The sequence below is a fragment of the Micropterus dolomieu genome, linkage group LG06 (genome assembly GCF_021292245.1).
Source record: "Micropterus dolomieu isolate WLL.071019.BEF.003 ecotype Adirondacks linkage group LG06, ASM2129224v1, whole genome shotgun sequence".
Taxonomy (NCBI): domain Eukaryota; kingdom Metazoa; phylum Chordata; class Actinopteri; order Centrarchiformes; family Centrarchidae; genus Micropterus; species Micropterus dolomieu.
In genome coordinates, this window is record NC_060155.1 from 18,371,363 (window position 1) to 18,394,224 (window position 22,862).

The following is a 22,862-nucleotide window of genomic DNA, read 5'->3' on the forward strand; positions in this document are numbered from 1 at the left end:
AGCCAAGAATGCCCCAAACCATGAGCAAGATAAAGGGGGGTAGACAGATCTTGGTCTTTAAAAAGTTAAGAGGCCACAACAGGGTCATACCGTGCAAGATATGTGCACACACAAACACACATACAAAACAAGACTACAAGTCTTCAGCGACACTAGCGGCTCTGTGAAGCTATACGTCGGCACAGTGGTGCTTTGCGCTAAATTCTAACATGAGCATGCTTCCTAGTTCACAATGACAATCCTAACATGCTGATGTTCAGCAGGTAGCCTGTCATCTTTATCATGTTCACCATTAGTTTAGCATGTTTTCTAATTAGTGTATAACACATGCAACTGATGTAAATGTCCTTAGTTTTGCAGGTACTGCAGGTACTTGCAGTTTTGCTGTGATGGTGGCGCTAAATGAAAAGTTAGGGGATCACCAAAGTCTATAGGATTCATATTATTGGGACCATAACTGTCTGTTCATGGCAATCCATCCAATAGTTGTGGAGACATTTCAGTCTGGACCAAAGTGGCGGACTGACCGGCCAACCGACATGCCATCCATAGATCCATGCTAAAAACCAACATAAAGGGGTCAAACAGTCAAGAACAAGCCTCCATGCTCCATCAGTATCTCTTTCACATGTAAAGCCAAGACAGTAGAATCACACCTCTGCACATAGGTTACTACCAGGTTTTCTGGCAGCCCCACCACCAAACAAATGTTAAAATGTAGAAGATTTTCTCTGCATTTAGGCCCTGCGATGGACTACCTCTCCAGGGTGTACCAAGCCTTTTGCCCGATGTCAGCTGGGATAGACTCCAGCCCCCCGCGACCCTGTGCGCAGGATAAGCGGTTGACGATGGATGGATGGATGGATTTTCTCTGCATTTACTCAAAATGCCTGTGGCTCAGCTTGTGTAGCAAACTATCTTTGATGTGACAATATTTCAAAAAAGAAGAGGAGAAATAAAGAGAATGAAAAAAGACAAGACAAACCAGGAGAACAAAAAAAAGGGTGGAGCACTCAGGTTTTATCTTGGATTGCTGAGAGCGCTTGCTAAAATCCAAGAAAATGTGGAGTTTGATGAAATACAAATGAAAAGAAAGGCTGGAAATTGAAGAAAAAGGTGTGAGCAATATGAATGCTGTTCCCATCAAATCAACCTGAATGCACTGCTTCCCCCAACCCCCGCTTATTTCCTTTCATCCTCCATCTCTCTCCCTCCATCACCCGCCCCCTCCCATCATTTCTCTTTCTTTATATCTCTCGGCTTGTCTGTTCCAGGATAAAAATGCTACGACTGTTTTCAAAGACAGAAGACCAGGTAGAGAGGTAGATGTGTTAGTTGCTAAGGCAATGACAACTGCTATTTGAAGCACACCAGATTGATGCGCCCAGATGTAACGAGCACATCCTCATATACATAAGCACATTCACCTGTGTTGCCAACATTTGAGACTGTGCATGTGCTTGAGTGACAAGCTGTTTGAAGACATCAGTAAGGCGAAGTGGGCCGCATACTATACACTGGGGGCCACTTCAAATGAAATTCTAGCCCAGAGATTGCAGGTTTGACATCTCTAAAGCTTTCTCCTCATCAGAAGCATTGGAGGAGCCCTGAGGGGGGTGGAAGGCTTGTTTCGTCCGACTCTCCATTGGGATTCCCTGAAGTAGAACTGATTGAGTCAGCTTTAGGGTCAGCCTCATTTCATTACAGCCATTTCATGAGAGGGATCCAAATTTGATGCTTAAACCTAAAATGAAATTCTGTTGTCTTGTATGCAGTGAAAGGATGGATGGATGGAATTAAATGAAACATGTGCTCCAGTGAGATTAGGCATCATATAGTTTTGGACCAGCTTTGTCACATTAACCCCTTCCCACTATGTGACGCAGTTTGTGTCAAAAAAACCCACACTGCTCCTTCTCAGAGTCAGAAGTCAGTGAAATCTGAACACACAGACATGATCTTTTCCAAGAATATCATTACCGATGTCCATCAGGTAATAAACGTCCATAAATCTGCTTAGAAATGATTTTACAAAAGATTCCCCTGATAACTTGCAAGGAAATCATCACTTTCTAAAATTACTTCTGTATCACAGTAATCTAGAGAACAGGAACTGCTAATTCAGCATACTTTTAATGATGTCAATTTGTCAAAATGCAAACAAGTATATATAAAATGCTATAGGAGTGTTAGCCTACAGCATATCTTGCTGAATCCATGGCGACATTATCACTTCAAGGTCAGACATTTTGTCTTAATTTAAATGTAATAGGAGTGTCAAAATCCATTTAGATGAAATTTGTTCATGTTGAGGTGTTACTGTATAATTTGTTTGACATTAGCAAGGCTCAGAATGTCCCATCAACTTGGTTCTTATATTCCTGAAGCACTGACCTCTATCCATTCATATACAGAGATTGGCCTTCTGTCGAATGGACATACAAAACAAAAACTAAAACAATTTAAAATTCCGTTTAGCTGCATTAAACTGAAAACATATCAAGTAACATGCAAATTGATAACATTTCTAAGTAGCTCAACCTATTCTGAAAACAACAATATTTGGCATATATATAATAACTAAAGGCCTGCAAGTGAAGAGAGCAAAAATCCATTTGCAAACAGCCTACACATGCTACATCCCAAAACTCTGCAGCCAACCATTGATATAGCCTCCTCATTACAGGGTGCATTGATTAAGGTTATTGATCCAACCATCTTATCCATAAGATAAACCATCAGATCTAGGCCAACAATGCTGCTGGCCAGTACCATGACAAAGGCAGTATTTTAATGCTCTGGGCTATAAAAAGAGGTTTGAGGCAGCAATTGGAGGTTTGGTTATCAAGGGTTCTTAGTTTTTCCTGCTGAGCCGAAAGACAGAAGAGAGAGATGAAGGAAAAAACACGGAGTGGTTTGAGTAAAGCACAAAAAAGAGGAAGAGCGATGTCGCCTGCTACAGACTTCCAGCTCATCAAGCTATAAAAAACAGGCCGCTGGTGACAGAATGAGTATCAGGAAATCAAGGTGACGGGTGGAAAGAAGAAGGGTGTTATGCTATTTGTGTCAGATCGTGTTGGTGTGATAGGATTAAATGGTGTGACACTGACACTGTTATCATGGGATGCATGTAATGACGGCGACAGCCACACGGTGTAATCTACCCTCATCAAGCGACCCATTAGCAAATCACCTGCTAACACTCGCATCATTAACCAATCAGCAGGTCATCTGACAAAGCATAATCACCTGCTTTCACCTCTTATCAGTCTGTCCATATGTTTTGTCCTCATCAGCCGGACTGAGCTCCATTTCATAAAGTCTTTCTCCAGTGTGCTCTTGTTCATCTGCTTCAGCTGATCTGACATGATTATCTATTTAATATTTACCCATGATCCAATCCTAAAATGCCTCTGTGGCTGTTCGTGTATGTAGGACAGGCTCATATTTGCACAAGGCATCTCAACTATTAAAGCTGCTGAGCAAGATCAATACACTCTCAAATCCTGCTAAACAGAGACAGAATAAAGAGCACCATCCCTATCCTCACTGAGAGGCATTCACTGGTCATGAGGAAGCACTGAGACATAAATACAAAAGGCCCTAAGCAGTCCGCCTGAAGGCACAGATACACAGCTAACCAAACCCAACATGCAAGCAGTGTTGTCGAGATGCTTGAGCCTTGACCCGACTATTGTGCGGACATTAATTAATCCTTTAATATATATGTGTGTGTGTGTGTGTGTGTGTGAGACAGAAATTGGACCAGTAAAATCTGAACACATATTTTCTTGCTGTTGACATTTTGCTCATCACTCTCTCTGAACTGTGCTTTCTAATGTGTTCTGTTAAAAATGTTGTTGTGATTAGGTCTACAGGCAAACATCTCTCTCTCTCTCTCTCTCTCTCTCTCTCTCTCTCTCTCTCTCTCTCTCAATTTTTCCCTCTGTCTCTCACTCTCTCTCTTTAGTTGCTGCAGCCACTCCAGTCAGTGCCTTTGTTACCGTAGCAACCAATAGCAAATCTAGGCAGAGATGTTCTATTGCAGTAGATGAAAAAGTGAGGAGGGTGGGTTCGCCCTTAAATGCACATACGTGCAAGCATACACACATGCTTGCGCACACTGATGCATAAACTTAAGCATGAACCCAGAATCATGGACATTCATATGAGCGTGCATAAACACATACATGGACACAGATATAAGGAGGCGGGGGTCCCCTCTCTCCCAGCAAGGAGGGGGATGGGGGAGCTGCAAGCATTTTGTCTCCACATTATCCACTGCGCTGGCAAGTCAGCATAGCTCATTTGAAATCAATTGGTCAGCAATGGAAAATATTAATTGAAAACACAACAGTGAATTTATTACACATGTTCACTGCTAAGCCTTTTTTTTATAGGGTTTCATTTCAGAGAAGTACAATATCAAATTAATCTATCAGCCTGCATGAGCTTGCTGTGTGATTGTGGTTCTGTTACACACTGACTTTACTGGGAATAAGGTAAGCTGTAATGCCACAAACGTGATTACTTGAAGAAGTATGCGTATTGGTAGCCATCTTTTTAAAATGTCTTTTTGTCAATGGAAACTGTGACACTTCCTCTGCACGATTATTATGACAAGTTGATTTACAATTAAAGAAAAAGATGGATCAAGAAAGGCTTCAACTGTAAAAAAAAAACCAAAACCAAAAACAACAACCAAAAAAACCCCAATATATAAACACGAAGACTCGGCTGAAACAGAATCCTTTGCACCCTCTTCTCATTTGTAATACACTTGGTCCTTGAGGACAGTGTGCAGGTTAAAGCCTGGAATAAAGTAAGATGGCCTGAGGGTATGAACACATACATGGGCTAAACTGAGAGAAGTGGGTCACCTTCACACTTCAGTACTCAACCCTACAAGCATTATAGCTTCATTAATAGACCTAAAAACAGATTTCCACTGAAAAGGGAAGGGGCACGGACAAAATGTAACTGTGAGAGATTTCAGAATGATTTTCTTACTATGGGACAGTGCTGATTCCAGATAGTAGTAAAAGTTTAGAGAAACATTATATGGCTCCACAAAATAAATCTCTCGCTTTTCATTAACAACACCAGGAGGTGCATTCTGTCAGGTGTCTCGCCTCAAGCTTTAGGACAAAGTTGTTAGGAGTTCTCAATTTAAAGGAGCAGCTATTTCAAATTTACTTCATACTCATGTTGTAGAACTCTACCATGAAAAGGAAACAGAGTTAGCTTTTACTTTGTAGTCCTTTATGTACCAAGATGCATTTCACACAAAATATCTCGAAGTAAGACTAAAATCTCCACACATTTCACAGATTATGCACTAAAAAACGGAATAAACATGTATGGAGCATCTCCAACGTCACCCTGTTTGAAGGCTGGACTTGGGATTGCTGCTTTGCATCATACTAATATGAGTTTAATATCTTCTCTGAAGGAAAGTGTATTCACCACACAGACACACACACAGTTGAAACAGTAAAATTGGAAAATTAAAAAAGTGCTGACTTTGTATGTTCAAAATATAAGTTGGGAATTCTTCCACTCACTTCTGAGAAACCAGTACTTAACGACCATGGTGAAATATTAGCTCTTTCACTGATTGCCTGGCAAGAGCTCCCAGCCACAAAATAGTCTAGCACACAACCTCCCATAAAACTGCGAATTCACATTTTTAACTTTGGTTTTTGTATGGATTAAACAAACAATATCTGTTCATTTAGAAGTGCTGGCAGATTTTCTTTTGTCAGAACCAGGCTAACTGTTTCCCCCTGTTTTCAGGCTTTGTGCTAAGCTAACACGGCTGTAGCTTCATATTAACGTACAGACATGAGAGCGGTATCAATCTTCTCAGCTAACTCCCCACAAGAAAACAACTGAGCATATTTCCGAAAATATTAAACTATTCATTTTTTGTCCAAACTTTGCTGTGGTAACTGTGATTTTATGAATTACATGCATACCAATTCAAAATGGTTGCTGTGGGAATAATTATTAGTGGTATTAGAAATCTCCCATGACAGGAGGCAGTGCTGGTAGAACCGCACAGACAGGTCAAAGTAAAGATTAATGCATACAAGGATTGCTATTCATATAGACAGACCTGTTCACATGCACTCATAAACAAACACAGTGATGAGCAAATGTGTTGTTGTGCATACACACCCATGCACGAACACAAACACAATCATGCTCTCTCCGGCAGTGGAATCGCTGTGTCAAGTCTTTATCTTATCGAGGTGGATGCGATATTCCCTCAAGTGGCTGCCTGTCTCCTCAGAGCAGTTAAGTCACAGTTAAGGGAATATGTCTTTTGCTGTTAAATATCCTAAAATACTATTCAATCTGCAGGGTCATTTATATGCTAATACAAAGGTTACCTCTGCATAGGCGCAAGCGGTGTACTGTTAGGTTATGTGTGCATGTATGAAAGAGCAAAGCAGATAGACGAAGGAAGAGAGAGATAGTGAGAGTGAATGAACGAAAGAGGGAGATGAAAAGAAGATGGTAGCGGAGAGACAGAAGGGAGATGTGGGAAGAGAGGAGAGACGATACAGAGGCAGAGAGGAAGGGCAATATTCCCCTGGGTGAGTGCCATAGGTAATTAAAAAAAGGATGGACAGAGCTGGAGTCTAGCCAGAGAGAGCTCCATCTCCTCTCAGACTTCTTCCCCAATCAGGCCTTCTGCCTAAAGCCAAATTGCTCCTAGTGACAGACACAGTAGTCTATGGATGCAGTGAGTTATCAGCTTATGGATAATGGACATGTACGTACAGTGGGTTAAACACACACATCAGAAAAGCAGGTGTGAAGCAATCAAACATTCGCAAATGACAAAATTTGGTGTACAAAACAGGTAATGCCTGAACTTCTAATGCTGCTCTGATACGGAAATGCACAGAAATGCACATGAAAACAACACGCACGCGCACACACACAAATGTGTGGTGCTGTACAAAGCTGCAGCAAGGGCAAACGTTACTAACCAGAGTTTGACTGCAGTAAGCACATATACATTCACTGCACAGCTCTGAGCTAGAGGCGAGCACATGAGTATGCAGTGCACGCTCTCAGACACACACTATGAGCACAGAGTCGAACACACACTCCAGTACGTACGACGGCAATGTAGATGCAGTCTAATTACACAACGTGACAAGGGTTTTTCATCGATGAATTTGACCCGTTTCAATGCTGTTATTATTCTGTTTTGTCAGACGGTGTTAATGGTGCACTTTGTACTCTACAAGGTAGTCCACTGACGTCTGTTTCCAGGGAGCATCTTTTCTTCTGCGTGTCTTAAGCTAACCTTTGTGATTTTCTAATATATACTACAAAGAAGAATCATGTTACTGCTGGAAAGTTGGTGTTTTCATATGAATAAACTGTGATAACAGCCAAAAAAATATAATTTTTTGTTACATTTTTGGTTTGTTTGGTTATAGACCACAACTCAACATACCCCTGCCGTTCATATTTCTACTTCAAAAAAGACTATGCTAAAAAGCCTGTGCGAATGTCTCAACGTGGCAGCCATTAGCATATATCTCATACCCTGTTAGTGGCTTCTCTTATGCTGGCACAGAAGGAGGCACAGACTGATAGGTAGCTCATATTCACGTCATGTTATTCTTTGTGCGCTGTGATCACCAGTAAGGGTAAATATAGCTCTTTTGGCAGAAGCCTGCTAAGAGGATCACAGCTCACAATAGGTGGTCTACACACAACAGATATCAAAATGCCAAAGAACCTGCTTGTGGACTGACATATGCACACAAACACACAGCTCCAGCGTATACACCCGTACGCAGAGACAACACCTCCCCTGAGAGCTTTCTCTCCTCCTTGCAGGTATAATTGTGTCTCTGCTATAGTTTGCTCTTCTCTGCTCAGTTGTGACTGGCCCCCAGATGAAAAGCCATAATTAAAAGAGAAAAGTTCTGTTTGTTGCAAAGAAGGGATGGGTGTGGGAGAGGACAGGATGGGGAAAGATTAGCCACAACAAAGCTTCACCAGGCTACAAGACCATCTCGAGTAGCTGAGACAAAGGACTTGGATGCGCCTTTATCTTACAGTGAAAAAGTCCTTCAAATCCCTGTGGCTAAGCTGCCATAACTAAAGCCTGCCATTGGCTTAGGTCTTTGCTGAATTTGTTGGACAACAAATGCAGCAAAATATGAGAAGATAGACCAAGCTCCAGAGAAATATATACACCTCTATTCACTTTGTGCAAAGAAGTAAAAAGTCAAGTGTCTCAGCAGTGGCATTTGAGAAAAGGTTACTTTGTTATTTGCTTATTTTGCTTGTGTGTGTGTGTGTGTGGATGTGTGTGAGTGCCTCAGTAAAAGCTTGAAGTGGACGGTCATTTTCTCACTTTGCAATTTGGTGATGTAAATGAGATCACAAAAGGCGAGAGATTAGACTACCTTTATCGTTGTAAGTTGAAACAGCTGTGGTGCCACTCACAACCAAATTGCCAGGCAGTTAAATGGGAGGACCAGCTGCGTACAAAGAGATAGCTTCATTTGAGAGACAAACGAACTCGTACTTCTCATGACCCCCACATACACTAAAACAAATGCACACATAAAATATGCATGTGTGTGTGCCCTAAACAGTCACACCCTCACAGACCACGCATGTGCTATTACCTACCTGAGCCTCTGATGAGGGAGTGTCAGAGGTGTTATTAGGGTGATACAGTGGACAGAACAATAAACTTCAAAGTGAACACCCATGTCAGCGCGTTATAGCATGTGCAGAGGCCACACAGTGTGCACAGGGATGCATTAAAAAAGAAGCTGCACCTCCAGGGGGAGGAATCAGTGGCAGAGTCATAAAACTGAAGATGCATGGCCACTGTAAAGTATATGAGGGATTTTCACACTGAAAACAACTGCAAGGCATTATTACACGCTATAGCAACAGCAACCAAATCCACATCCACATGGTGCAGCCACACTGGCCACCTGAACATCATTTATCTTGATGTGTTTATGGCCCCATGAACAATTTACAGCGGAGTTTGCTATAGGTAAAGCTCCTCGGCTTGTGTGATATCTGTTATCTTGCTCCTTTCCTTTTTAAACATTTGGAGAAAAGCCCAGTTAGGCTTGTGAAAACCTCTCATATCAACACAGAGAATGTTTTGCACGAGGGAGTTCATTTTGAATATACCTGTCTCGGGATAAGAGTTAGTTTCTGACAAGTAAAGAAAGTATGACTGCGTGACTGCTGACCGCCTGGCCCTCTTAATCCTGCACAATGACTCCCTGAGGCCCACACTGCTGGAATAGGTGACCCAGCAGATGCCTGCCCAGCTAGGTCCTTCTGATCTTACTGCCCTGAGGTCTACAGTCTTTAACACCCCTTTCAAGCTTCAAGTCATTTTGTACTAAAGAATCCAACCAAACCCTACCTCCAGATAAACACTGCACTCTGTGTGAAACTGGAACTTCAAAAGATACTGTAAATGGCTGCTTTTGAGGAAAATAAGCATTCCTTCAAATCTCTTGACACTACTCAGAACTTTTTGTATTTTTATGATAAGATTAGAGAATAATCCTGTCTACTGTCTAACACAGAGTGGAGTGGTTACTTTAGGGCAGATGGGAGTTGATACATCAAGTTTCGAAAGTTACTTAAAGTTCACCTAAACACTGTAAGTTGTTCAGATGTATTAACATTCCTTCATACATAATCAGAGCAGTGAGTGGGAGGTATCTCCAGTCTGTGTCAAAACCGGTGAAAACAAGGAAGTCTACAGTGAGTATAGGTTACAGCGAATGACAGAAAATAAAGAAAAAACATTCAGTTATTTAAAAAAAAAAAAAATCTTTTGGTAGCTTTAAAACAGTTTGCTGGGTGGTTCAGGCTTGGTGAAAAGATCCTAGATCCCTGATTTGAAGTAGAGATGGAAAACTGAAGGTTTATAGACCCACAGTGTTAAAACCAGGAGTGTTTGTATCACTCAGTGTTCCTCTCTGTGTACCAGAGGTAAAGAGAGGCAATTCGTCGCCGATTGCTTGACGTAGTCTCTTGGCGATAGGAACAGAGAAGCTGTTAGGTAACATCTCTTTGCTTCCAACGTCCTTGTCTGTTTCATCTGACTCTATTTAACACACACATGCACACACGCACACGCACACGCACACGCACACGCACACGCACACGCACACACACACACACACACAAGATCTCAGACAGTCATTCTACATATTTTTCAGAAACTTGCTTCTTAGCAACCCCCAACACACTAATCTGCTGTCAATGTACTCTCTTTGTGGGTAGGCTGAATTATGCTGCAATACAATCTAATTTTTTCCCCGTGCTTGAGGTGCCCTGTTTACGGCTTAGCATGTGTGATTGAATAGGGTCCTATGTGATCAATAGAGCTCATTAAATGTCCCTGTGGGCATTTGTATCACCCTGAGGCTCTCTTAGATTGCTTTTACCTGCAGCCTGCTCGGCTTTATTGCTTCAAGTGGTTCCAACTTTGTTTGCAGCATAATTAATTTTATAATTGAATTACTCAAGCCTGGCCATTGCATGCTATTTTCCTAAATGTAGACTGAAGTATCAGTTTGGTTCCCTTCAGTATGGACTGGATGCTCGAGATGGGCGGGTGTTACACTGCCTTCTAAAGGCAGGCTAAAGGAAACAGTGGCTGCACCTGTTGTTCCCTGCGGTTGCTGTGTGGTGGGGTTAGCACCTGCTCACACGGCTGCTGTGTGGCTGTCTGTGTGGGCAGCAGGGATAACAGTGAGACCATTCACACCCGCTTAGACTGCTGTCTGCAGCCCCTCTCCCTCAACGCTCGTTCACACTGAGCTCTCTGCTCCATCATTTATTTTTCTGTTTTTTACACCCTCAGCCTATCCCCCTGCAGCCTATACACCAGATTGCTATCTGCCACACTTTATCCTTTGTATCCCCAGTCTGTCTGTCTGTGTTTCTGTCTCGCCTCCTCCCCCTCCTTCTTCTATTTATTTTTTTTGTCTCCAACCTCTCTTCAACTTACACAGAAACACCAAACATAAACAGCAGCAGCTGGAGCTGTTATAGTCCTTCTGTGGAACTCGATAGCTGTTAGTGTGAAGGATGAAGTTGTAAACAATAAATTACATATAACTACTAAATCACTTCAGTAAGACCTGGGACAGCAGTGAGCATTTAATTTGGGACATGGAGGATATGAGTGTGCGGTGTGGTTATGGGCGATTTAGACGCCTTATTGTAAGTGTGAAAGACACATTTTGGACAAAGCATATATTTTAGAGTTCTCTCTTGAGTTTTCTCTAGTTTTTGTCAGTCATCCTTTGGATCTGCACTGGCAACAGCAAATACAGTATGGTGTGCTCTGTGCATTTATCATGCCACTCCTGTTTCTCTATTGTGAGTGAGTAATGACATAATCAATTGACTTTATGGGCTTCCAAATCATCACATGTGACCTTTAACCGGAAGCCCTAAGCAAACATTTAATAAAACATGACGAATTTACACAGGGGAACAATTAAATATAACATCTGAAAGCAATAAGCCTCGTTTTAATCACGACCTATGATACCCGGTCGTGATCTAAATAAGAATGTCAATCAGGCTTTGTGCTAGTCCTTGCATTGCAGTCTTATAATGGGCAAGTATTGTGAGCTATTTTTGCTGAGACATCACTTCAAATCTGCGTGAAAGAACAGGCACTGTAAAATACTATGCAACACGTGAAAGAGCAATGATATGTAACAAAGATATGCACATGGCAGCCAATGCAAATAAAACATCAAACTTGCATCAGACACAAAGAGCAGTTCATGCCAAAAGAGGTCCGGGCGATGCCAAACACACCCGGTAGAGTAATAATGCAGCATCGCATTTGGCGGCAGTAATACAATTGCGTACATGCTGTATATACCTGTTCATGCATCCACCCCCCGTCTCCCTCACAGCATATCCATCTCTCAATCTCACCATTTGGCACACTCACCGCACCAGATGGCCAGGTAGGGAGGCGGAGGCAGGTGCCAGTCGCCAACTCGCCCTCTCTGGTCGTTCTTCGTCCTCTCTGTGGAGTAAAGGGTGATGGATGCCACGAGCTCTCGGTATCCAAAGCCTCTCTGAAAAAACAGCAGCTCCTTAGCCGCACCTCACCTGTCTCTTCCCTCTATGGTTCCTGCGCGCCGCCGTAGCATCACCGTTTACCGAACGCGTCCAAAACGCCCAGTCAACTACAAAACGTTTTTTTTTTTTTTTCTCCTGGAGAAAAGGAGTCCGTAGTCTAAATGTGTAAACGGTAACCTATTGAGGTTCAATGTCATCCAGATTACGTTTTCTTTCCCGGTAGCCTTATTCAGACCCTTTCAAAATCCCAAATCCTGCAATTGCGGACTGTAATAAGTCTTCTGTCAGCGGGACCGACCAGTTGTCTTCACTTGGTCGAGCCACGGCTGTGAAATTAGTAGTCAGCAAAATGTAATCCCCTTTTTAAATTTACAGTGGCGAGGTGAAATGTCCAACGCGGAGCAGTCACAGTGACAGCAGGGGCCCATAATTCACACCCCCTGAAACACAGTCCTGCAGTGGATCAATGATGAATGGACGGCCTCTCTCTCTCTCTCTCTCTCTCTCTCTCTCTCACACACACACACACACACACACACACACACACACACACACACATTCTGTTCTTTGTCAGCTAATATTGAAATAGGCTTCTGTTTGATTATGTTCAGGAAAGTTGTAGGTTAAAGGGCTTTAAAAAAGCTGCGGGAGTAATACATTTATAGGCACAATTTTGTAGAAAAAATAACACTAGATAAATAAAAATTACTTTATCGCTAGTATAATGATATAGCTGACATAACATGCTTTATTATATTAAAATGGAATACAAAGATAAAGATAAAAAAAAATACCAGCACCATTTAGGGAAATTATCAAACACTGAATTAAAATACGTTTTAAAATACTGGAATAGATGTAGGCCTGCCTATCTTGAAAACTATATAGCCTACTGTATGTCCACATCTGCCATTTATAGCTATTGAATAATTAAATTATTCTGGACTGTAGTGAAAAGTAATGTGCATCATTCAAGTAGCCTTCTGTTCTTATCATTTTGTGGTACGTTAGTAATAGTATTTGGGGGAAAATTTTGCTCTACTCTATTTCACATTTATTGTCACAGAAACATAAAATTTTGCATTCAAATTACAAACAGTATAGTGTTTTGAAAGCAGGACTTGAGTAATCAACCTGTATACTTGTTCCACCACTGATTCTGGATAGAGTTTCAAACATTTAGACCGGTGTGAAAATAAAACTCAAACACCTTTTATTGCATTATGGGAGAACGGGGATGGTTGTAACATTTTTGACATTTCTGTCTGTATCTCAGAGCCAGTGCATTCAAAATGTGACACAAACTAGTGTCTGCTATTAAATGGTGTAACAGGTATCTCTGCAACACAGACAAAAATGCATGGTTCAGTCTCAAACACAAGGAATAAAACGTTACAATTCAACCCATAGCCTGGGCTATTTATAATGCTGGGGTAAAACGTTACATTATGATAAGGGGAATATGAGAAAAACATGATATTGAAAGCTTTATATTCAACAATAATTTTTTAAACATAATTGGTGAGTCTGTGTGTGTATGTGTGTGTGTGTCTGTCAGTCATAGTCATGACATAGTGAACATGATAATACAATTTAACAAAATGTGCTATGTGCACATTTTGTATAAATTGTATTTTAACGAAACAAATAAAGAACTGAATTAACATTGCTTTATTTTCTAAAATGTAAAATCTTCTAAATAAACAATGATTTACTAACTGATTTGCTAACTTACATACCTGACATAGATAGGGCAACGAGAGATGACCTAGGAGCTACGCAGTTACCGTGCATTTCTAGGACTAAACTAAACATGTACAGAGTGAATCAGGTGATTCCTAACTGGTTCCTGATTGGAGAAACTGGAGGTGTTACAATTCACCCGCGTTACAACCATCCCCGGTCTCCCCTACATGCTGTATAATTAATTTTATGTTTAACTTCAAGTTTCCCATGTTGGATTGAATTCTTTGTCTTTATTTTTTATTTTGTTCTTGGGTTTTATAATATTTTTGTTGTAGAGTAGGATGCCCGAATCCTATCAAATTAATTGATAAAAAAAACAAATCAGAAAAGCTTAATTGACCTACTATAAATATTATGGTACTAGCTATAATAACATTTAAGGAAATAAAACTGTGAAATGTTTAAATTGTTTCCCCCTCTGTTTTAACCGTGTATAAATGTAATTATTTAGTCAAGGCGCATTGTAATAAAGTTTTGAAAAAGCCCTTACGTCACTTCCGGGTTTAATCGGACAGTAGTAGGGGGAAAAAATGGTTGCAATGAATTTCAGCTAGCTAGCCACCGACAGCTGCCAGTACATTTGAGTAAAACCATCCATGTCAAGGCACAAGAAGGATTTTCGGAATCTTGTGCTGCTTCTGTGTACGTACAGGGACAGACTAGCCTGCCTGCCAACCTACTGTGAATCGGTAAGTGACTAGCTTTGACGCTAGCGAGGTAGCGAGCTAGCTGCCGCCGCTAGCTGGTTCCCTTGCTAACCATAAGTGATGCTATTTTGACTGTCGGCTGGCATTAACCTGTTCACGGGGTACTGTCTAATAACAGCAGGCGCGTGTCGCTTATCTACTCTTCCAGGTGTATGTATGGCATGTCAACATGCTGCTCCCGTTATGTGCCCACATCACTGGCTAACGTTAGAGGTGAATATCGTTTTTACCAGTGTAGCCACCATTAGCATATCAGTCGCTCCCTTTCGCTCTGTGTCTGGGTTGAGGGGGGTGTTTTAATTAGTCACCAGTGTCCATGATCCCAGCAGGGCATTTGAATCAGTACTTGCTTAAATGCACATAGCTTCTGCCCTAATAAACGCTGCTTGATTGCAGGAACTGTAACTTGATGACAATAACAAGTGGCGTGTGGTTGGGGTTGTCCTTTGTCTTTGAATCAGTTATGGATTCCTCATTGCTGTGACGCTAGGTTACTATTTACCTTTTCCCCATTGTAAACTATATTTTTTTAAAGCAAGAATGATAGCTTGGGCTTACCAGCACATAAAAGCTCGAATGACAAACATTAAAAGACCGGGGCAACTAATGCATGTGTGACAATATGTTGTCATGTACAGTATATTTCCACATGATGTGAAGCCATTTTAATGTGTCATCATTTCTTTTTTATCAAGATCCAGCTGGCTCAGTGACCAGACAAGAAAACCTTGGCACCCTTGTGTGCCAGTTCATTTCAAGACCCAGGGATTTCTGAATCCAGGTATATTCATTACATGGTATATGTGCAGGGTTTCCCCCAGGAAATTGGTTAGTGGAGGTGGTAAGGGCTGTTTATCTCTACTTTTTCTAACCTGTAAAAACACATTTCTTTTTCTTGATTTTGCAATGTTCTCCTCTGACAAATAACTGTGAAACAAACGTAGGATCTTAATCATCTGCTGATCATGATGCATCACATCTCATAATCAGTGTGGATTGCGGATGATGATTTAAATATTCGCCTTGTTAATGAAACATGTGGCCTTTGCTTAATGATGTAGTGCAATATTTGATTCTGACGACAGTGGAGATGCGCGTTATTTCAGGCAAGGCGAGGTGCCTCCACTATAAAACACTGAGTGAAACCCTGCTGTGAATCAGAGGTGAAAGGCTTTGCTTCTTGCATGCTGTTCTTATTCTGTTATTCTACCACCTAATACTCCGTCTGCCATGTTTATTTTTCTACCAGAAGATGAACGGTCTGTCCATACGAGAGCTATGCTGCCTGTTCTGCTGCCCCCCTTGCCCCAGCCGCATTGCAGCCAAACTGGCTTTCCTCCCTCCAGAGCCCACCTACACCCTTCTCCCTGACCCAGATCCAGGTTCTGGAGCTGGAGCTGGAACTGCTTCTGGGTCCAGCTCCGGGGCTGCTCCGCCTTCTCTTGGAGCCCCAGGACTGCGTTCCCGGCTGGGCACTGGTAGTGGAAATGACAGAGGAGGCGGAGGCGGAGGCGGTGGTGGAGCAGGAGCAGGAGCAGGAGCAGTGGCAGGGGGTGGCAGCGGCGGCGTTGGGGCTGAGGGCAGGTGGAAACTTCATCTCACAGAGAGGGCTGAGTTCCAGTATTCACAGAGGGAGCTGGATGTGACGGATGTATTCCTGACCAGATCTAGCCGAGGGAACAGGGTGGGATGCATGTACATTCGCTGTGCCCCCAATGCCAGGTGCGAAACACACCAGCCCCTGAACACCTTGAGACTGAACCTGCCTGCACACACAGATCACAACCCTGTATCTCTGTGTTTTGCTTATGCTTTAAATAGGGCAGCATGCCTGTCTTTTGTTGGAACCAAATACAAATATATTTTTCTCAGCCATGCAATTATATCACATGTTTTTCCATCAACTCGGGGCTTCCCAGTTCACCAGATTCCCTGCTTAGTCTCAGCCTGCTGCATAACATCCTTCTTCTTTCTTCTTCCTCCTTTATCTCTCAGGTTTACAGTGTTGTTTTCCCATGGCAATGCAGTAGACCTGGGCCAGATGAGCAGCTTCTACATCGGCTTAGGCACACGCATCAACTGCAACATCTTTTCCTATGATTACTCAGGCTACGGTGTTAGCACTGGCAAGCCCTCTGAGAAAAACCTTTACGCTGACATTGATGCTGCCTGGCATGCCCTGCGCTCCCGGTAAGCAGGCAGAAACTGCCCGTTCCCATTCACGCAGGGTCCGAAATCAACAGCCAGCAATCACCAAATGGCAGTTGAAATGTGTTTGGTAGATAAACCAGTGAGAGTCGCATAGATCTCTGGCCAGTAACTTTTTGTGAAAAGAACATTTGGTTGGCTCATTTATATACAGACTTTTTCCCTGCTGACCGCAGTGGCTGTCTCTGACCATCGGCCAGTCAAATCAAAGCTAAACAATGGCGCTCTATCAACCAGGCTGATGATTGGCTGTTTTATACTGTGCTCCAAAATCATGAAAGACTTTCCTCTTGTTTATCTGCTGCCAGCATGGTTAATGAGCCCAATATTAACAGAAACGTACATTACCAGGTGGCAAAACAAATGGAACTTTGAAGCCACTGAAAAGTTAAGACTCAAGACAACATTTATGTTTTTAAAAAAAAAATAAAAAATCAGGATTTACTCACAGTCCCTGATGCTGGTCTTAAGATAGCATTTAAACTGGAAGGATAAGGGCAAGTGAGCCACCATGCCATTTGTCTATTATTAACAGGAAACGCAGGGGTTGCTCGTGTGTTGGATGGAAAGGGTTACTGAACCATGTTAATCTGCATATGGAAATATACATACTTCTCATACTTGCGGGATAAAAAGGGGCTCTTATTCTGAGATTGTGTGTGTGTGTGTGTGTGTGTTGTTTCAGGTATGGCATCAGCCCTGAGAATATCATCCTATACGGACAGAGCATCGGCACGGTGCCCACAGTAGACTTGGCATCACGGTTTGAGTGTGCGGCTGTGGTCCTCCACTCTCCTCTCACCTCTGGCATGAGAGTGGCCTTTCCTGACACCAAGAAAACCTACTGCTTTGATGCCTTCCCTAAGTAAGTTCCTCGACAGAAAACCTACGTTAGCTGTATTTTCTGTTTTGTTTTTTTTGTTTTTTTTTAATTAAAGTGACCTTTTACTCAAAATGTATCCTTAGTATCAAGTACTCATACCATTCTAAACTCTAAAGGTGTCTGTAAAAAGAACAAGCTTGAATTGTTTACCTAGTTATTTACATGAAACTCTGAATCTTACGCATTATCACTCTGGAAAAAGAAGTATGAAAATGTGCATTAAAAATTCACAAACTACTCCTGGGGTATCTGTTTCTGCCCAGTATGTTCCAAAAGCTAATATATTATTCCATTTAAATTCTGATGGCCGTTCTAGCATTATAATGCAATGTGGAACCTGTGTGACAAAGCTAGTCCTTGAGGGTGAAATACACTTACTGTAAGTCACTTTGAACAACATGTCTGGTAAATGAGTACGTTTGGGCAATATAATATAAATATCACCATATATTGTGAGACTACGGTCAGGTTTTTTTAATACTTTTTATATCGATTTATTTAACTCTTTAATATATTTATTGTAGTTAGACAACTGTGACAATGTTTAGCAGGACTGCATGATGGCAATAATGGGCTTTTTGTTTATTTTTTATTTGGCTGTCCATTGGTTGTTACCTTGGCAATAGCTACTCTTCCTGGTGTCCAGATATTTTTGCGGCAGAAAGAACCTTGATTTGCAAGGTATTAAATTAGCAAAATTAGCCAGTTCAAAGAAGAAACTGCACACCTTTTACAGGCCACCTTTTAAGCCAACAGGATCGGGTGATACTCTGATTTTATGTGTAATATCACTTAAATGTATCTCAAACACGTTGACTGAAACGAGCATGGTTATTTGTCATTGTTGGTCAATACTAATGGAAAAATTATCTTGTTTCTTGAATTTTCTAAAATTAGGGCATTAATAGCCTCCATTATTTTTCTTCCAGCATAGAGAAAGTGTCAAAGATCCCATCTCCAGTGCTCATTATCCACGGTACAGAGGACGAGGTGATCGACTTCTCTCACGGCCTCGCCCTGTTTGAGCGGTGTCCCAAGGCCGTGGAGCCCCTCTGGGTGGAGGGAGCCGGTCACAACGACATTGAGCTTTACAGTCAGTACCTGGAGAGGCTACGGCGCTTCATCAACCAGGACCTGGCTACACAGCATGCCTGAGAAACAAACAACAGCCTCTCTGCGTTTGTGTGAATGAGACGAGCGTGTATGTGCATGTGTGTGGGACTGAGTGAGAAAGCATGTTTGCAAAGTATGGATGAGAAATTTGAGGATGTGTGATTGAAATAATTTTTTTTGGTCACATCTGTGTGTCTTTGAAGCAGCACACCTTTAGGTTACTTTTCAACATGTGTTAAAATAATTTCCTGTTTTTTAAAGGTGAGAAGGCTTTTTAATATATAAACGGCGGTGTCCATCTGTGTGGTGGTGAAACACTAAGAACAAGAACTGAGATAAAACGACTTCAAGTTTTACAAGTCACCTGGGAAAACTTTTGAATTGCAGCTTTAAAATGTGACACTCACATGAATTTAGAAGTAACAACAATGTACTTTGTCCAAAAAGGCACACAGATGTAATTTTTAAGTATGACATGTTAGTGAATGTATGAGTCATGGGTGTATGTGTTTCTTAAAATCTCCATGGACCCGTGACACCCGAATATGTATGTGTGCAAGAGTTTGTGAGCCAGGCAGTGCTGAAAGAAATGAAGGACATCCTAATGACCTGGGACAGCTGCAAGTGGAGAAGGCTTATGGAGACTTATCAATATTGATGTTTAGTTTTTGTCCTTTTTATTTTTTTGGTGCGTGTATGTATGAAGAATACCTCCACAGCTTGACCAGTTCTCTCTCCAGTGAACAACACTGGTCAAGCATGTGCGCCCTCTATCCATGTTTACCTGTTACCAGACATCCATCTGACTGCCAGGGCATTTCCCAAGTTGTCCAGCTAACACTAACCTACTTTATTTGTGTGATTTGGGGCTCCATCACCTTTCCTTCTGTGTCGGTTATGGTGGATACACAAGGACTAGCCTGGAATACGGTCATTGCTTGTATGGCTGGCGGGTGTCTCATATTTTCCTCTTCCTCATTTTTGACTCTGATAAGATCACAGGACGGCCAGCAACCACTTCATTTCCTGGCTGTGCTGTAGATTTAGCCTTTTACTGTTCGCAAAACTGCAGTGGGAACGCACAGGAAATTGTTTTGATTCACCTGTATTGCTTTTTCCCCACAGTCTGACATTTTATACTTGCGATCAAGAATGATTGTGGTTGAAATAGAAACAGGTATTTGAGGGGCCGCACTGAGAATATGTAACGTGTTTATTTGGACATGTTTCTGGCATTAACAGAACAGTTATAAAAGTGCAGGTTTACTCTATACTTTTCATGTCACATTAGATCGGTTGGCTCTAAACAGAAGGCTGTAGCCCTTCAGTATTTACTGATATGTGACGTTTAAAAAGTTGGGCAGACTGCACTGACTTGGTAACAGCAGGAATAAGTCAGATTTAAGTCTGAAGTGCAGCTGTTAAGGAGATCTGTGATGAATATGCCTTCTTTTGGAGCTTGATGATGATGCTGGATTTGGAGGCTCTAAATGTTCAAGGAGACCAAGTAGCTGCTCAGTTTACCAAACTAATGAGGATTATGTCTGTTTTATTCAGAACAATCTTTTGCTTCATCAGATTCTCTATTGTGTAATATTGATTAACTTGTTGTCTTACAGCACAGTTTGTTTTCCAAGTCTTGTTCCAGTAGCACTCATTACCAGGGTTAGTCAGCCTCCTGTTCATACTCACCCTCACCACATTTCTCCCTAACATTTTTGTCTTGATGTAATTAATCCGAGCGTGTTTGTCGTGTTGTTGGGCCATGGATTATTTGTTTTTAGAACCAGGTGTGTCGACGTTATGACTAACAATGTGATTCAGCTTGGGTGCCAGGACGGGACAACTAGCTCTGCGTAACGTGTGGCCCTATATGTACAGTAGCTCTCTTATGGGTGGCAGCACGCTTCATGTCTGACACAAGCCATATTTGAGCCTCTCACTGTTGGTGTGGTGCAGGTTCCACCACACGCATGCACGTGCGCGTGCACACACACACCTTTGCACATCATCATCACACACATACATTAAACATACACATGCGTACACACATAAATACATGTACTGTAGTATACAGTATATTTACACATTTATATATATATATATCGGATCAAGCATGACAAAAGCAGGTCTTAAGTTCAGCACTATTGTACAAAGCATCCAAAGTGTAATAAGGGTATAAAATGTAAGTTTGTGTGTCTTCATTATTATTGACTGTCTTCTACAGGCCAGCATCAAGGATACTAAGATCACTTTTGAATAAGTAGTAATAGGCCCTGTGTACAGACGTGAAAAATTACAAGAACTGGTTTTATGGTTGCAGGCTAGCACCACATTTCAGATCTACACATGGTGTCTGCTGCATAGGAGGCCCATCAGTTTCAGTGATAGTAGCTGCGTTTTTTTTTTTTTAAGGGAACATGTACTGAGCTAGCACTGATCTGATTGCTCCATTTTGGGAGTACAAGTCGGTCTTAGTAAGCAGTGGAACTGTTACTGAACACCACTCGCTTCCTGTCATCATTACAGGGAATCTTTCCATTCTCATCCCGTACTTTGTGTCTCTGATATTTAATGGAAATCTGTTACCATCTTGAGCCAGGGATCTGAGCTGTCTGAAGAATTAGAGAGAGTTATCGCCGCTCTCTCTCAAACTAGAAGTAGGTTTCAGTTTCTCCTGGACAGGTCGTGTTATCAGGGAAACCACTGGATCTACCTTTCATTCCTGGGGTTCAAGAAACGGGGTGAAAACTTGCCATTATATTGATGCACCACTATGGTTGACGTATATTGTATCCTCTGGCCCTGAATGTTTATTGGTGGGGGGTGGGGGGGGGGGGTCAAACAGTGAAAACTGTATGCATGTCTATTGTGTTTTGCAGAGCAAGTGACGGGTGGGATGTTATCGCTATTGTATTCTATGTGAGGGTAAAGTTTAACTCATGGCATTGGAACATTGAAGCGCTTTTTTAAAAAAAACGGGACGTTTATTTGAATTTTTTTTATTGCTGATACTAACTGATGTATTATGAGTTTTGTGCTAGAGTTTGAGCGGGGCAGTGGTGTGTGTGTGTGTGTGTGTGTGTGTGTGGGTGGGGGGGCTAGACAATATTAGTGGGCTGTTTATATGGTTACTGTACTTACCTATTCTATTCTTTGTATTATGATTTGTAATTATGTTGCTTTTTTGAACTGAGAATATGTAATGAAATTAATTCATGGGACTGAATCTTGACCTTTTTATGGACAACAAAATAAAAAGATCACTTATGTACAAAAATTTTAAACTATTTGTTTTAATGAGCACTCTTAATATAGTACTTAATTTAGAAATAAAACACTAAAATATTTCTAACCCCCACATGTTACAAACTCGCATACACTAAAGATTTACTGTTTGAATGACATGACTGTACACCAGTGATACTGGATTTTGGATATATACAGTGGGTACGGAAAGTATTCAAACCCCTTTAAATTTTTCACTCTTTGTTTCATTGCAGCCATTTTCCAAAAATCAAAAAAAGTTCATTTTATTTCTCAGTAATGTACACTCAGCACCCCATCTTGACAGAAAAACAGAAATTTTTGCAAATTTATTAAAGAAAAACTGAAATATCACATGGTCATAAGTATTCAGACCCTTTGCTCAGTATTTAGTAGAAGCACCCTTTTGATCTAATACAGCCATGAGTCGTTTTGGGAAAGATGCAACAAGTTTTTCACATCTGGATTTGGGTATCCTCTGCCATTCCTCCTTGCAGATCCTCTCCAGTTCTGTCAGGTTGGATGGTAAACGTTGGTGGACAGCCATTTTCAGGTCTCTCCAGAGATGCTCAATTGGGTTTAAGTCAGGGCTCTGGCTGGGCCATTCAAGAACAGCCACGGAGTTGTTGTGAAGCCACTCCTTCATTATTTTAGCGGTGTGCTTAGGGACATTTTCTTGTTGGAAGGTAAACCTTCGGCCCAGTCTGAGGTCCAGAGCACTCTGGAAAAGGTTTTCGTCCAGGATATCCCTGTACTTGGCCGCATTCATCTTTCCCTCGATTGCAACCAGTCGTCCTGTCCCTGCA

At 41.6% G+C, this 22,862-nt stretch overlaps 1 protein-coding gene across 1 annotated transcript; it reads left to right on the forward strand.

Moving 5' to 3' along the window:
- Window positions 1-14,368: 14,368 nt before the first annotated feature.
- LOC123972842 (alpha/beta hydrolase domain-containing protein 17A-like) lies at window positions 14,369-22,076 on the forward strand. The gene is made up of 6 exons (XM_046052551.1): window positions 14,369-14,567; window positions 15,281-15,366; window positions 15,835-16,307; window positions 16,581-16,775; window positions 17,479-17,658; window positions 18,606-22,076. Exons 3-6 carry the CDS (start codon window positions 15,838-15,840, stop codon window positions 18,829-18,831), a joined length of 1,071 nt encoding a protein of 356 aa, XP_045908507.1. The 5' UTR covers window positions 14,369-14,567; window positions 15,281-15,366; window positions 15,835-15,837; the 3' UTR covers window positions 18,832-22,076.
- The last annotated feature ends 786 nt before the right edge of the window (window positions 22,077-22,862 follow it).

Excerpts from the sequence above, each read along its gene's own strand:
- LOC123972842 (XM_046052551.1), top strand. The coding sequence starts at position 15,838 with ATGAACGGTCTGTCCATACGAGAGCTATGCTGCCTGTTCTGCTGCCCC. Across the intron at positions 16,776-17,478 it reads TGGCATGCCCTGCGCTCCCG|GTATGGCATCAGCCCTGAGA; the intron begins GTAAGCAGGCAG and ends GTGTTGTTTCAG. Across the intron at positions 17,659-18,605 it reads TGCTTTGATGCCTTCCCTAA|CATAGAGAAAGTGTCAAAGA; the intron begins GTAAGTTCCTCG and ends TTTTTCTTCCAG.